Consider the following 13,141-nt stretch of genomic DNA (forward strand, 5'->3'; position numbering starts at 1 on the left):
GACAGAATACTAAGCTTGAAATCAGAGTTCTTGAGTTCAAATTTGACCTCAGACACCTACTAGCTGTGTGACTCGGGACAAGTCACTTCACCCTGTTTGTTTCAACTCCTCATCTGTAAAATGGACCAAATAAAATGGCAAACCATTCCAGAATCTATGCCAAAAAAAGTTTCAAATGGAATCACAGAGTTGGACACAACTGGAACAATTCAACAACTGAATAACACAAGTCTATCTCATTGCCCATTTTACAATTTTAAAAATATACTCAGACTTATATGCTAATGGCTTTATGTGTATATTTTCCTTTTGGTTTTTATTTCAGAATGGCAGTTTCTTCATATTCAGATGCAGTGTTTTGCTTCATGTTTTTATATTTAGCACCACCTGTCATGGTCTTTAGGTTTTACCTTCAACCATTGGCTCAAGATCAACTTCAGATTCAAGTTTGAATTCAATTTATCTTTCCTTAATGTAAAGAATTTTATTTATTTTTTTATTTCATGTGGCTTTCTTGACATTATTGTATAAAAATTCTATTAGATGAAAGAAATATTTTTTTGTGGAATAATATGACTTGATGTCATCCTTGTAATTTATAGAAGTATGCTAGGACAAGGTCTTCTACGCTCATAGAAATTGGCAAAAAAAAATGGTATTTATTTTATTGTCTTAGAAAGTGATGGGAAAATGTTAATAATGCAGATTAATTTTAGAAGTGGAGACAGTTGAATGGTGAAGTAGGCAGAGTGCAGTGCTGGAGTCAGGAAGGTCTGAATTAAAATGTGAATCTCTGTGCACTGTGACACTATGAAAGTCACTTAATCTGTGCTTGCCTTAATCCAATGGGGAAGGAAGTGGCAAACCACTCCAGTATCTTTCCAAGAAAACCTTTCATGGGGTCATGAGGAGTGGGATACAACTGAACAACAACAAACTCAAAACTCTTGTGTGCTGTATATATGTGTGTGTGTGTGTGAGTGGTTTTTTGTTTGTTTTTTTTTATGAGATCTGGTTGATATTCTTTTACCAGCGTATTCTTACATGTATATCAAGTGAGCAATATGTTTTGTTATAGTCTTTTACTTGAAAGCCAAAGCTAGTCCTAGTTAAGAGACATGATAATGAATTTAAGGAGAGGTAATCCATAATAGAATTAAATTGCCACCTTTAACATCTTTAACATCAATTATTCTTTATATTACATTGGTGGTAAATTTTAAATAGATATTTTCCATGGGGATGTTAAATATCCTGACTTTCTCATTATGCTTGGCTCTATTTTGTTTGCAGTATATAAACAAGTCATGAGAAGGGACTGAGTCAAAGGCTTTTCAGTGAACATTAAGATGCTTTGAGGTTGTTTGTTCAATAATAATGTGTCATCTGATTATCACCATCAGCAGCAACAGGATCATTATTTTGTTGTTTCCTAATTTGAACAATGAATATGTCCCTATTTATTTAGTTCTTTATTTATTAAAGAAAAACTTTAATAATTATGTTATGAAAAAACCTGTTTTGAAAATAATTTTGTGTTCATATTAGTCCTCTGTGTGTATTGGTAAGTTAACTCTATCATAGCCAGATATTTTACTTGTTTTTTTAATGGTATTTTTCTATTTGTTCTTGATTTTTCTTCATGATATACTGAAATGCTGATGATTTTTGTGGATTTATTTTTAGTGGTCATAATGGTTCACTCTGCCATCTTGCTGAAGGTGGCAACCAATTATTTAAATAAAATAAATATCTAACACTTGTACAAACAATTCATTGCAATTATCTCTTGTCTTTACCCCATTGGATCACAACTTAAACTGGGTCTGCTTTAGTAAAATGTCACTATCAATATAAAGGGGAAGTGTCATTATATGGACATGTCTCTTAACAAGGGAACAATTCATTTAAATTTACTTCAGCAGATAAAGCTATTGGTTAGCAGAACATGTTGTTGGAACTTGTTTTAAAAATTGAGCTGAATATACCATGGACCAGTAGAAAAAGCTAAATGTAAAGAAAGGAATTCATATAATTATGATCAATGGATCTACCACAAATTAATATTATCTAATAATCTCAACTAGGACCTCAATGCTACACAATACTGTTTTTTTTCCCCTCCTTTTCCTATTGCACTCCTCCCAGTAGCTGAGGCAAATCTTTTCCCCTCCTTCTCAAGTATCCTACAGTATCCCTTCTTTTTTCCTTCTCAAAAGAAGACCTAACCTCCTTTAATGAGAAAATCCCGTCCTTTTACAATGAACTCCCTTTTCTCCCCATTGCATATATTAAAAACTTTACAACATGTCTTCTTCTCTTTTGAAAGACCAATTCCTCATTAGTTATTGATTCAATTTCCCCTTATATTTTATCAATACATCAACACAAATTTATTAAGTACTTACTACGTGCCAAGCTTTGTATTAATGGCAGGACACATACCCACATAATATGTGAAAATAGTAGTCCCTGTTCACATGGAGCTTCCATTATAAACTAGGAATCTGTATTTAAGATTATACTCATTTTTTCATCTCCTCTTCCAATTTTTCTTATCGATTGACTCTACCTCTGGTCCCAAACCTGCTTCAGGTCTTCTAGGTTCTTCAGATAGAGAGGGAAGAGACCTGAAAAATGTTTCTTGCAGTTGAGACGTGAGCTGAATCTTAAAAGAAAAATCAGCAAAACCAGGAGACAGAGGCAAACAGGAGAGTATTTCAGGAATTGGGAACAACTGATAAAAATATCCAGTCAGGAGGTAGGTCCTATTTGACAGTGTCACTGGATCTAAGAGTACATAAAGGGAAAGGTATAAAGATTTTGTAAAGGTAGGAAGGACCAGGTTATCAATCGTTTTAAAAGCCATGATGATTTTATATTTGGTCCTGTTGGTAATAAGAAGGCATTGAAATATATTGAAAGGGGAAGGAAGGGAGGAAAGAAGGGATTGGAATATATTGGGGAGAGAGGTGTCATACTTTAGGGCTTTAGGAAGATCAATTTTGATAGAAGAGAGGAAGGACAGGAAGGAAAGGAGGGAAGAAGGAAGGAAGCCAACAAGCAAGCTCCTGAAATTCAAGGACTGCACAGTTCAAGGGTTCCTAGAGACAGTTCCTGGTGTGAGACCAAAGCACAAGAGAGAAGTTATGACAACAGGAGGACTGCAGGGTCCTTTATATAGGAGTAAGGGAACAGCTAGGTAGTGAAGTGGATCTGGGTCTAGCGTCAGATTTATCTTCCTGAGTTCAAATCTGGCCTCAGACATCTAATTAGTTATGTAACTCTGGGCAAATCACCTAATCCAGTTTGCTTCAATTCCTCATTTGCAAAATGAACTGGAGAAATATTTTTCGATTAAAAAAATCTCAAATGGGATCATGAAGAGTTGGACACAACTGAACAACTCCTCTGTAGAAAAGCTTTCCTTAAAAGCATTTTTTTAAGAATGATAATTTTTCAAAGCATTACAAGTTCAAGCACTAGAAAACTTGACTAGAAAAACTAGAATCAATTAATGTCTTTTTAAAATCACATTTTTTTTTCCTCTTCCTCCCTGGAACATCAGGACTTTAGGAGTTCACTGTTAACATTAAACATAATATTAAAATCAGAACAGCTCTTAAGCACAAAGCATAAAAATGTGATAGTAGGCAGCCCGAAAAGTAAAAACTATAATTGTTTTAACAGTGGAGCTCTAATACAGTAGTTCCCCATTTAGAGTACAGGAAGTTTAAAAGTTTCATGACTTGAATCATCATCATAATAATAGTTCACATTTAAATAGGGTAAAGTGCATTCCTCACAATAACTTGCAAGTATCACCATTTTAAGAATAAAAAAGCTGAGGCTCATATCCTTGACTTTCTCATAATTAAAAAGTCTCTGGCTTTAGTACCTTGCTTTTTTCCCCCCATTATGCTATGTAGGCTCTCTTGTAATAGAATTACAACATGTTAAACCTGGTAGGGACCTTAAGAGATCATCTATCCCATCCCTTCATTTTATAGATGAAGAAACTTGGCCCAAAGAGATGAACCAAATTGGAAACAAGCTAGCATCAAAGCCTGTCTCGGAATCTATCCACAAATCAAGTTCTAGTCCAGCTCTTTTAGGTGCCTAGCAAAATGAACCCAACTGGCATTTGATAATATGTGTTGTTGGTTTCCTGCATGGAGCTTTAACAGTCATTGGTCTGCCCAAATTTTACTAAAAATGAGTAAATATAAATTATTTCAGTGTTCTCCATTTGTTATATTTTTGTAACTACTCAACCTCTAAAATGGATAATTTGTTTTTATTCTTGTCAAAAGTTTATCAGTGAAAACGAATTTTTCGACGTTCTATAATTGTGGGGAAAGGTCCTAAAGATCAAGGTTGACATTTTCAAGAAAAAGGGGATTTGGGCTTGGTTACATGGAAGGATTTTTCCAGCTCTCAGATCTTACATATAGTCCTCTGTAAATGTCAGTTTCAAGCGGATTGCACATGAGTAGCACATGTAGCCAAAAGGTCCAGTTGTAAGTTGGTTCGCGTAGGAGCGTTTGGTTTAAAGGTGTAAGGGTCACGGAGTAATTTCAAAAAGGCTACTGGGCTGTGTTACAACTGATGCACTAAGTCCCAGGTTTCATCTCTTTATCTGGTGACCCCTGGTGCTCTTAGCTGGTATAACCTCGAATAAGAATGTGGACCAATGGGGCCCATAGACTTTGAGGATGCTAACATAGTTAAAACATTTCCTGTTTGAACTTTTACAAAGCCGGATTTTGTCAGCATCCAACATTAAAGAGAACATCAACAACCAAAACTAACCTCCGAAAAAAAAAAAAAACCCGCCTGTCACATGTATATGTAGAAGGAAAGATGGGCAAACAGACCCCAGATAGCAGCAAAGATGGAAACAAATTCTAGATAGTAATTGATGCAAAAGAAGTGAAAACACTTTTACCTGCCTCCTCGTGTCCCCTCCCCCACCCCATACTTAATTTGTCTTGCTCTTTAAATGCAGGAAATTTATATATTATCCTCTACACCCCAGACTCTCAGAAACACTTTCTTGTTCTATTGTGGAATCTGTAAAAAGAGCTGAGAAAAAATAACCTTAACTGGGATTGGGAGGGGAATGGGCTAATATGGTTCTTTGCTCTCCCTCCCCAATCATTAAAGCTCCTGTGGTCCTTATTAGACCTCTTGTGCAATTTACCCCTGGAAGGGATCTGTGGCTTCCCTGCCTTTGTAAGCATAGGCTCTGGTTATCCTTCTGTTTCTGCCCTCTTTCCTCCACCCTCACGCCCCTACAGTCACTCAGTATCTACTTCTGCTCTCTCCATTAAAACTGAACAACAGATCATTTTCCATTGCATGGCAACCCCAAGAGGGCTCTAGCCTCAGCAGAGCATGATGGGAGTCTCTTTTAACTCTCACTCATTCCCTTCCCCCACCCCCCTTTTTTTTTTCTTCCCCTCCTCCAGAATTAATTCCTTAATAATGTATTTCTTGGGTAGGGAAGGCTCCCGGATGGATATTAGAATCCACAGTAAGACTAGACCAGCCAACCCGAAGCATAAAGCGGGGCGGTTTCCGGAACAAACTACAACTCCTAGGAGACACCGGGCTTCAAACTGTCGCAGAGCACCACGGGCGTCGTAGGCCACCAGCCCCACATTCCCTTCGAAGTACTGGCCGGAGAAAACCACAAATCCCAGAGAAGTCCGGGCGCAGGCACGCCTGCGCAGGAGCCAGAGGGAGGGAGTTGGGGCCGGGAGGGGCGGGACAGCACCGCCCCGGGTGGGGGGCGGGGTCCGAGGGGACTGTGTGGAGGCTTCTGGCTCCCGGCGCCATTTAGCGCGGAGTTTCTCAGGCGGACGTGCCGCTTCTCTTCCCTTCGCCCAGCCCCACCTTTCCCGGTGACAGAAGGCGCCAGGTGGGGGGTGACGACTCCTTCTCTTTCCCCCCCCCACCCTTCCATCCAATCCCCTTCGCCTCCTCAACTCCCCGAGCCGGGGGAGCGGCGGAGCGCGAATCCCCTCCCCATCGACCCCTCCCCCCTCAGCCCTGAGGCGCCCGGCACCGGCCCGGGAAGCAAAGGGGTTGTGTTGGGCCCGAGGCTGGCGGGCAGGCCTCTGGGAAGGAGGGGTCGGCTCCCCAGCGGCCGTGACTTCGATCTTTACCGTCCGATGGGCATCTTGTGAGGGGGGAGCCATTTCTTGCCACCCCACCCCCCGGCGGGGGCGTGTGTGGGAGGAAAAGGGGCGCGACTGACTGAACCGCCGAGAGCCTTCGACCCCGTTCCGTCCCCCCCGCCTTTCTCGGCCCCTCCCCACACTTTTGCCCGGGACCTGGACGAGAAGACGCCGCCGCCCGCCAGTGGAGTCGGAGGAGGCGTACCTCCCTCGGCTCGTTACCGCCGCCGCCCTCGGGGCCTACCATCCCGCCCTGCCGGGGGGGGGGTGGGGGTGGGGGAAGAGCCGGGGCCGGCGTGTGGTGCTCGTAGCCGCCCGAGTCGCAGCCGCATCCGCTTCCCCTCGTCGCTGCCGTTCTGCCCTCTCCCATGACTGCGGTGCCCCAGCTCCTTGTTCCCGCCCGGCCGCCCCCAGCCGCAGGATGGATGCAGAGCGTGCGGCGCTAACTTCCCCGGACCTGCGCCTGAAGCCCCAGCCAACGAGTCCACCCCACCAGCAGCAGCGGCGGCGGCGGCGGCAGCGCCAACAGTCGGGCCCTCGGTGTGCTCTCGCCGCTCGGGAGACCGGTCGGTGCTGAGCAGGAGCAGCCGTTTGTAATCGAGACGAGAAGCCGCGCTCGCCGCCTCGTCCCCTTCGTCCGTCCGTCTCCCTCCTCCTTCCTCTGGGTTTGCCCCCCTGTCCCCGCCCCTTCCCATTCAATTCTCGGGCCTGCCTGTCTCTGAACGACGGACTGACCATGTCTGGTGGCTCCGTCGAGAAGCAGAGCGGTCCTGCGGGGCCCCGCTTCCTTTCGCCCCCGGCCGTGCCCCCGAAAAATAGCTCGAGCTCGGATACTTCAGTCGGGGAGAAGCTGGGGGCGGCTGGGGCTGAGCCCGGCGCCGGCAGGACCGAGGAGTACCGGCGGCGTCGCCACACCATGGACAAGGACAGCCGAGGGTCGGCCGCGACCACCACCACCACGGAGCACCGCTTCTTCCGGCGAAGCGTGATCTGCGACTCTAACGCCACAGCTTTGGAGCTGCCCGGCCTCCCCCTGCCGTTGCCCCAGCCCGGGCCCGTCGCAGCTGCCACCGCCGCCCCCCCGCCGACTCTCGCCCCAGAGCCCCACCGGGAGGAGCCCTCGACTACCCCGGCCGTGTCCCCGGCAGCCCCCCAGCCTCCAGCTCCCCCAGCTCCCGCGGATCACCCCAATGGCGGCCCTGCCTCCGCCGCGGGCCGCGACCCCGCCGTCAAGCACGCCCCGACCCCCGCCGCCTCCAACCATGTGGGTAGCAAAGAGGAGCCCGCGGCAGCGACGAGCGGCAGCGGCGGCGCCGGCGCCCGGGAACAGGAGGAGCGCAGCCAGCAGCAGGACGACAACGAGGAGCTGGAGACCAAGGCTGTGGGCATGTCCAACGACGGCCGCTTTCTCAAGTTCGACATCGAGATTGGCCGCGGCTCCTTCAAGACCGTTTACAAAGGCCTGGATACGGAAACCACCGTGGAAGTTGCGTGGTGCGAACTGCAGGTAAAGACCCTCTCGCTGGTCTGCCCTTTATCTGGCGGATTGGGGGAGGAGGCGGGAGCCTGGGGAAAGAGAACGGGGCGGGGGGGGGGGGGGGCGGGGGAGAAAGAAGCGGTTTGAATCTAACATTTTAAAAACAGGCGTGCTGACTTGCGAAGAAGTATCCTTTTGGACACCACTCATCCGTTTTTCCCTTTCTCCCAGTAGAGTTGAGATTGCTGTAGATGAGAGGACGTTGGGTTTGAAAGGTATGAATTAGGGCTAGTTGAAGGTGCTTCCAGAGAATTTGCAAATAGTGAGGGAGTGGCTCATGTGTGGCTTACGGAAAACGACTGGCGCTGCTGCTGATACCGGTGTTAGTGTCAGGGACTTTTTGTGAGTTAGTGAAGGGTCCCAGATTTTTAGGCACAAAAAAATAGATGCATCACTGGAAAGTACAGTATCTTCCTTCAAAACCTTTTTTTCCCCTTATATTACAATACTGGCTCTTTACCAGTGACGAATTGCATTCGCTCAAATGTTATTTTTTCCCAGATGAGGTCTCAATTCCAGACATAGTTTGCTGGGTCTTTATATTTAGGTTTCTAGTCTGTATCCTAAACGTGAGTGCCATTTAATGGCTACACTCCCCTATCTTACGTGCATTTAATGCAAAAAGTAGTAATTAACTTTAAAAGTTTCCTCCACCTGACATTCCCTTCTTCAAGTTAGGGGCGTCTGAACTAGCAGCATGTACAAGAATATACTTCTAATAATGTTAGTGTTGCTCTGATACCAGCCCGTGAAACTCCTATTAGTTTTCAGTTCATGTTCTGTGCCAGCTGTACAGATGCCTCAGGGAAAGAAGTGCTTTTAGAATTATACAGTCTTCATTGTCTTACGTTTGTTAGAAAAGTTCATTATGCCACAGAATCTAAAACATAATGCTACAAATACCCTCGTCTAATGCTTCACCAAGATAGAGGACTGTGGGTCAACAGCTTAATCCATTAGTTCTGTCTTTACCCAGATGTTCCGGTAATAGCATAAGTTAATAGAAGAAGCTTAAGCTTGAGGCTTTGTTGAATCGTAATGTCTAAACTACTTTTTTAAGTCCTTCAGGTCTTAATGAATTAGTAAAACATGCATAGCATTAGAAAATGAAAATAAATAACTTAGCAGTTTGTGAATGAAGTTATTTTATTTGTGTTGAATTGGCAAATGCTATAACCCTTAAGCTACAAGATAGTTAATGAAAAATTATCATATAATAGATGAAAATGCTTAAATGCAGAGAGAAGTTCCATAGAAACTAATATAATTCAGCAATGTAAACGCATTAAGACTTAAGTTGAATTTACTATAAATGATATTGTACTTAAATAATTATTGAATTTCTGCAGTTTGAACACTGGCTCCAAGTTATGTCTGAGAGTGTTGCTTAAAACTCAAGAAATATCAAAACTTGTTCTTCACCACATTACATATCAGAGTCAACATTTCAACCACTCTCTTCCTGATGCTGGATTCAATATTCTTTTTTCCTGTACCTGAACAACAATTCCTCTTTACAAACTGACAAATTACTGTTTACTCTCTGCTTGAAGGTCTAGTGAGAAGGATGGCAACTCATTCTGGCTTTTTGGACAGCTCTATTTTTCTTTACTCTCTAAATACTCTTTTCCTTACATTAAGCCTGAATTTCTCTTTGGGGCCATATAGAAGAAATATAATCCCTCTTCTCTCTGAGAGCTCATTAAAGATCTGAGGACTGTCACAGTGTTTCATCCTCTCCCACTTCCCAGCATTCTGTTCTGACAGGCTGTTCTTTCATGTCTTTTACCAACTGTTTGCCATCCTTTAGATTTTCCAGATAATCAATGTTCTTTTTAAAATGTTGTGCCCAGCATTGAACATAGTTCTCCAGATGTGATTTGACTATAGCAGAGTAGGATTATCACTTCCTTAGCTCTAAATACTGTGCTTCTCTTAATGCAAATTTTAGTTTTCTTTTAAACTTTTTGGCAGCCATATAACACTTTTGACTTAACAAGTTTTTTTTTGTTTTTTGTTTTTTCCTAGTCTACTGTTTAGCCATACATCTTGGATGGTACAGATTTAGTTTGTGTTTTAAGTTTGAGTGAGAGCTTACATATACTTTGGATTTTCAATCTCATAGAAAATCTCATAGAAAAGGGTACTGCTTCCATAGCTTGAAAAGTTTTAACCCTGTTCAGTTTTATAATCTTAGTCTCTGAACAAAAGGTCTTTTAGATCCTTCTGCTTTTTCACCCAATGTATTAATTATTCCTCTGAGTTTTGTATCATCTATAAATTTTGGTAAACATGTCACCTGTGTGCTTGTCCAAGACATTACTAAGTATAAGGCCAAGCACAGATCAGTAGGGCACACAACTAGAGACCTGATTTCAAGTTGACATGAGTAACATTTATCAAGAACTATATACTAGATAGCTAGTCATTATTTCCCCAGGAATTAAAATTCAATTTATTGGACTATTTCTAATTCAAAAAATGGCCAGTTCTTGGAGTTCATTGGATGGCATTAATGTCCTGCTCTAAATATATATTATTGTATTACAGGTATTGTGCTAATGATATAACAGTGAGATAGTTCCTACCTTCTAAGAACTTCTTTTCTAGTAGGGAGCATCAATATTTTCATTTAAAAAGTAGATGCAGTGATATGATGGGGGAGGGGTTGTAACAACTGAGGGCCATCAGGAAAAGCCCCTTGAAGGAGATAAAATTTGAATCACATCTTAAATGTGGGAATCTTGGGAATCCAAGAGGTCAAGGTACTTGTGCAAAGGCTCAGAGATGGAATGTTGTAGGCAGGGAATAGTAAGTAGGACAATGTTTGGAGTCAATGGTTATTAAGGGAGTAGCCTCTGCAGAGAGAGAGGCTAAAATTGGATGATAAAAATAATATAAATGCTAGATATTAGAGACAATGGAAAATTACTAAAGCTTCTTGAGCAAAAGAATAGCATTGTGAGACTTGTGCTTTAGGACTATGAATTTGGCAGCTGTGTGTAAAGGATGAATTGTAGATAGAGACTGGAATCAGACTATACAGATCAGTCTGTATAGGCAAGAGGTGATGTTAGGGCAGATGTGAATAGAAAGAAGATGAGGCATAGAAGATGTTGAAGAATTAAAATTCACAAGACTGATTGGATGGGAGAAAAGAATGAGGGCTAGAGAGTAGTAAAAGAGGCTGAAGAGTCAAGAATGATGCTTAGGTTTGCACACAAGTGAATGGAATTGGTAAATGAGGAGGAGGGGGTGGGTTTATGGGGAAGAATAATAATTTTACTTGGTTTTGAGATATATGAAACATCCAAATGGAGATGTTTAGTAAGCAGTTGGGATTTTCAAACAGTATTAAGTAAGGTCTGTGAGCTTTTCATGGTGTCTCCCTTTTTATTCAGGATTTCATCTGCCTGCTAGTCTATTTTGTTTTATCCTTGCATTTAAAAAATAGTGCTTACTGGCAGGAAAAAAAAAAAAAGTAAAATAATTTTAGTTTACCATCACTCTCCTGTGTGTTATCACTGTCTATCCCACCATCCTTGCAGTGGAACTACATCTGTTAAGTTTCTTAAGCTTTGTTTTTAGAATTTCATGTGAAGCTCATCACATTCTGAGTTTTAGCATTGCTGGTGATCTTAAAGGGTAGTTCTGTGCTTTTATATTTTTCCTCTACCTACCCTTGCTTTCATCTTTTGCACATTTCTTGTGTATGGCCACATTAGTCTTTTTAGATAGCTCATCTTCCATTGAAATTCTTCAGAATTTTACTCTTGAATTTCCTAATCCTTCTCAGCTGACTTCCAATTTATAATTTTTAGACATGGGATCTTATTTCTCTGAACCCTTTGAAATCTGTATGTCCCCATTGCAGTCCATTTTCTAGTCAATTGCCAAATCGATCTTCCTATAGATGAATTTTAACCATGTTTTTCCTCTTCTTCCTATAGATGAATTTTAACCATGTTTTTCCTCTTCCCCTTCTTTCAGTTTCCCCTCCTTCCATTCCCCTTCTTTCCTACTGGTAGAGTTAGTTAACTGTAGTTGATATAGGATCAAGTATATTAATCCCAATATAAAATCCTCTGTTGAGGAGCCCTTTATAACCTGCCCCCTTCACCCCTTTCTAGTTCTTCTTACATCGTAATAACCTCTTTCTATGACCTATTGACATTAGCTTCCTTGGTCTTTTTTGAACAAGATAGATATCTCTTGCCTTTTTTTTTTTTTTTTTTTTTAACTGACTGGTTGTTCTGGATGTCTTTGTCTCTCTACTTTCCCTTTCCTTGTCTCCCTTAATTCTAGTGCCTATCCTCAGATTGTCTCCCTTACTTAACTCACACAGTATGTGTGTGCATATATACATACTTGTTTGCATGTTGTCTCCTCCATTAGACTGAACTCTCTGGGATCAGGATCTTTTTTTTTTTCCCCTTTCTTTATAACCCTAAGTGCTTAGTGCTTAGTGCTTAGTGTATGTGTGTGTGTGTATAAATGTTCTTTATTACAAATTACAAGTTGGAATGGTCACTTTTACCCCAATCCACACCTGTCACACAGATTCCTATAATTTTCACTATAGAAACAAGTCTTTTCTTACTTATGAGAATTTAGAATCTAATATAGCAGTTCTCCCAGTGCTTCTTTCAGGTGTGAAGAATGATGTTGATTTCTCTGCTTTCTTTTGCACTAAAGTGTGATGTTTCCCAACTTTTTCATCTACTTCCTGTTTCTGTTCTGTCTGTAGCATATATTCCTTTGATAGTTTAGATTTTGTTTCTGCCTTAATTCTTAGAAGAAAAAAACATCTTTTTTTTTTTTTTTTTTTTTTTTTTTTTAAATCACATTTGACAAGTACTGAAAGGTTCTTGGTCTGTGACAGGGTTGTTTTTATTTTGTCCCTTCATCAATCACCACTGCATTTTTCTTTCTTCTCTTGGGTTTTTTAACTTGATACCAACATTTTATTCCTTAGGGACAAATAGCAAACAGTCTCACTTATTACTTAGTTCCTAATTTTTAATTGTCCTTTACACAGATGTTTTTCCTTTGTGTTACATAAAAGGAGGATCCTTCTGCAACTTTTTTTTAGAATGTTCAATAGTGATTTTAGACTGTCTCTTGTAGCACTGTCTAGTGCTTTTAACAATACTGTTTGTAGAGGTAAAGCTGGAAGGGACCTTAGAAGCCATTTAGTCCAACCTGCTCTTTTTACAATAAAGAAATTAGGGAGGTGATGATAAGAAAATCAGGAAGAGGGCTAAGGAAGAGCTTTCAGTGGTCTCAGTTTTTTTTGGGCACAGTTTGAGATGAGGAGGTTCTCAGATGAGGGGGGACCAAGTAGAGAAGGTACTCTTCTTTAGCTTGTAAGATGAGGAATAGCCTCTCTGGACTATGAGATAGCCAGTCATTACATAGGAAT

General features: G+C 41.8%; 1 protein-coding gene across 11 annotated transcripts in view; it reads left to right on the forward strand.

Moving 5' to 3' along the window:
* Positions 1-5,844: 5,844 nt before the first annotated feature.
* WNK1 (WNK lysine deficient protein kinase 1) overlaps positions 5,845-13,141 on the forward strand; it is a 140,690-nt gene continuing 133,393 nt past the window's right edge. For all 11 annotated transcript variants that reach the window (XM_074269349.1, XM_074269337.1, XM_074269338.1 and 8 more), the window contains exon 1: positions 5,845-7,689. In XM_074269349.1, the coding sequence (XP_074125450.1) occupies positions 6,919-7,689 (771 nt within the window). In that variant the 5' untranslated portion in view covers positions 5,845-6,918. The remainder of the gene's footprint in view (positions 7,690-13,141) is intronic.

Source organism: Sminthopsis crassicaudata, chromosome 5 (assembly GCF_048593235.1).
Source record: "Sminthopsis crassicaudata isolate SCR6 chromosome 5, ASM4859323v1, whole genome shotgun sequence".
NCBI lineage: Eukaryota > Metazoa > Chordata > Mammalia > Dasyuromorphia > Dasyuridae > Sminthopsis > Sminthopsis crassicaudata.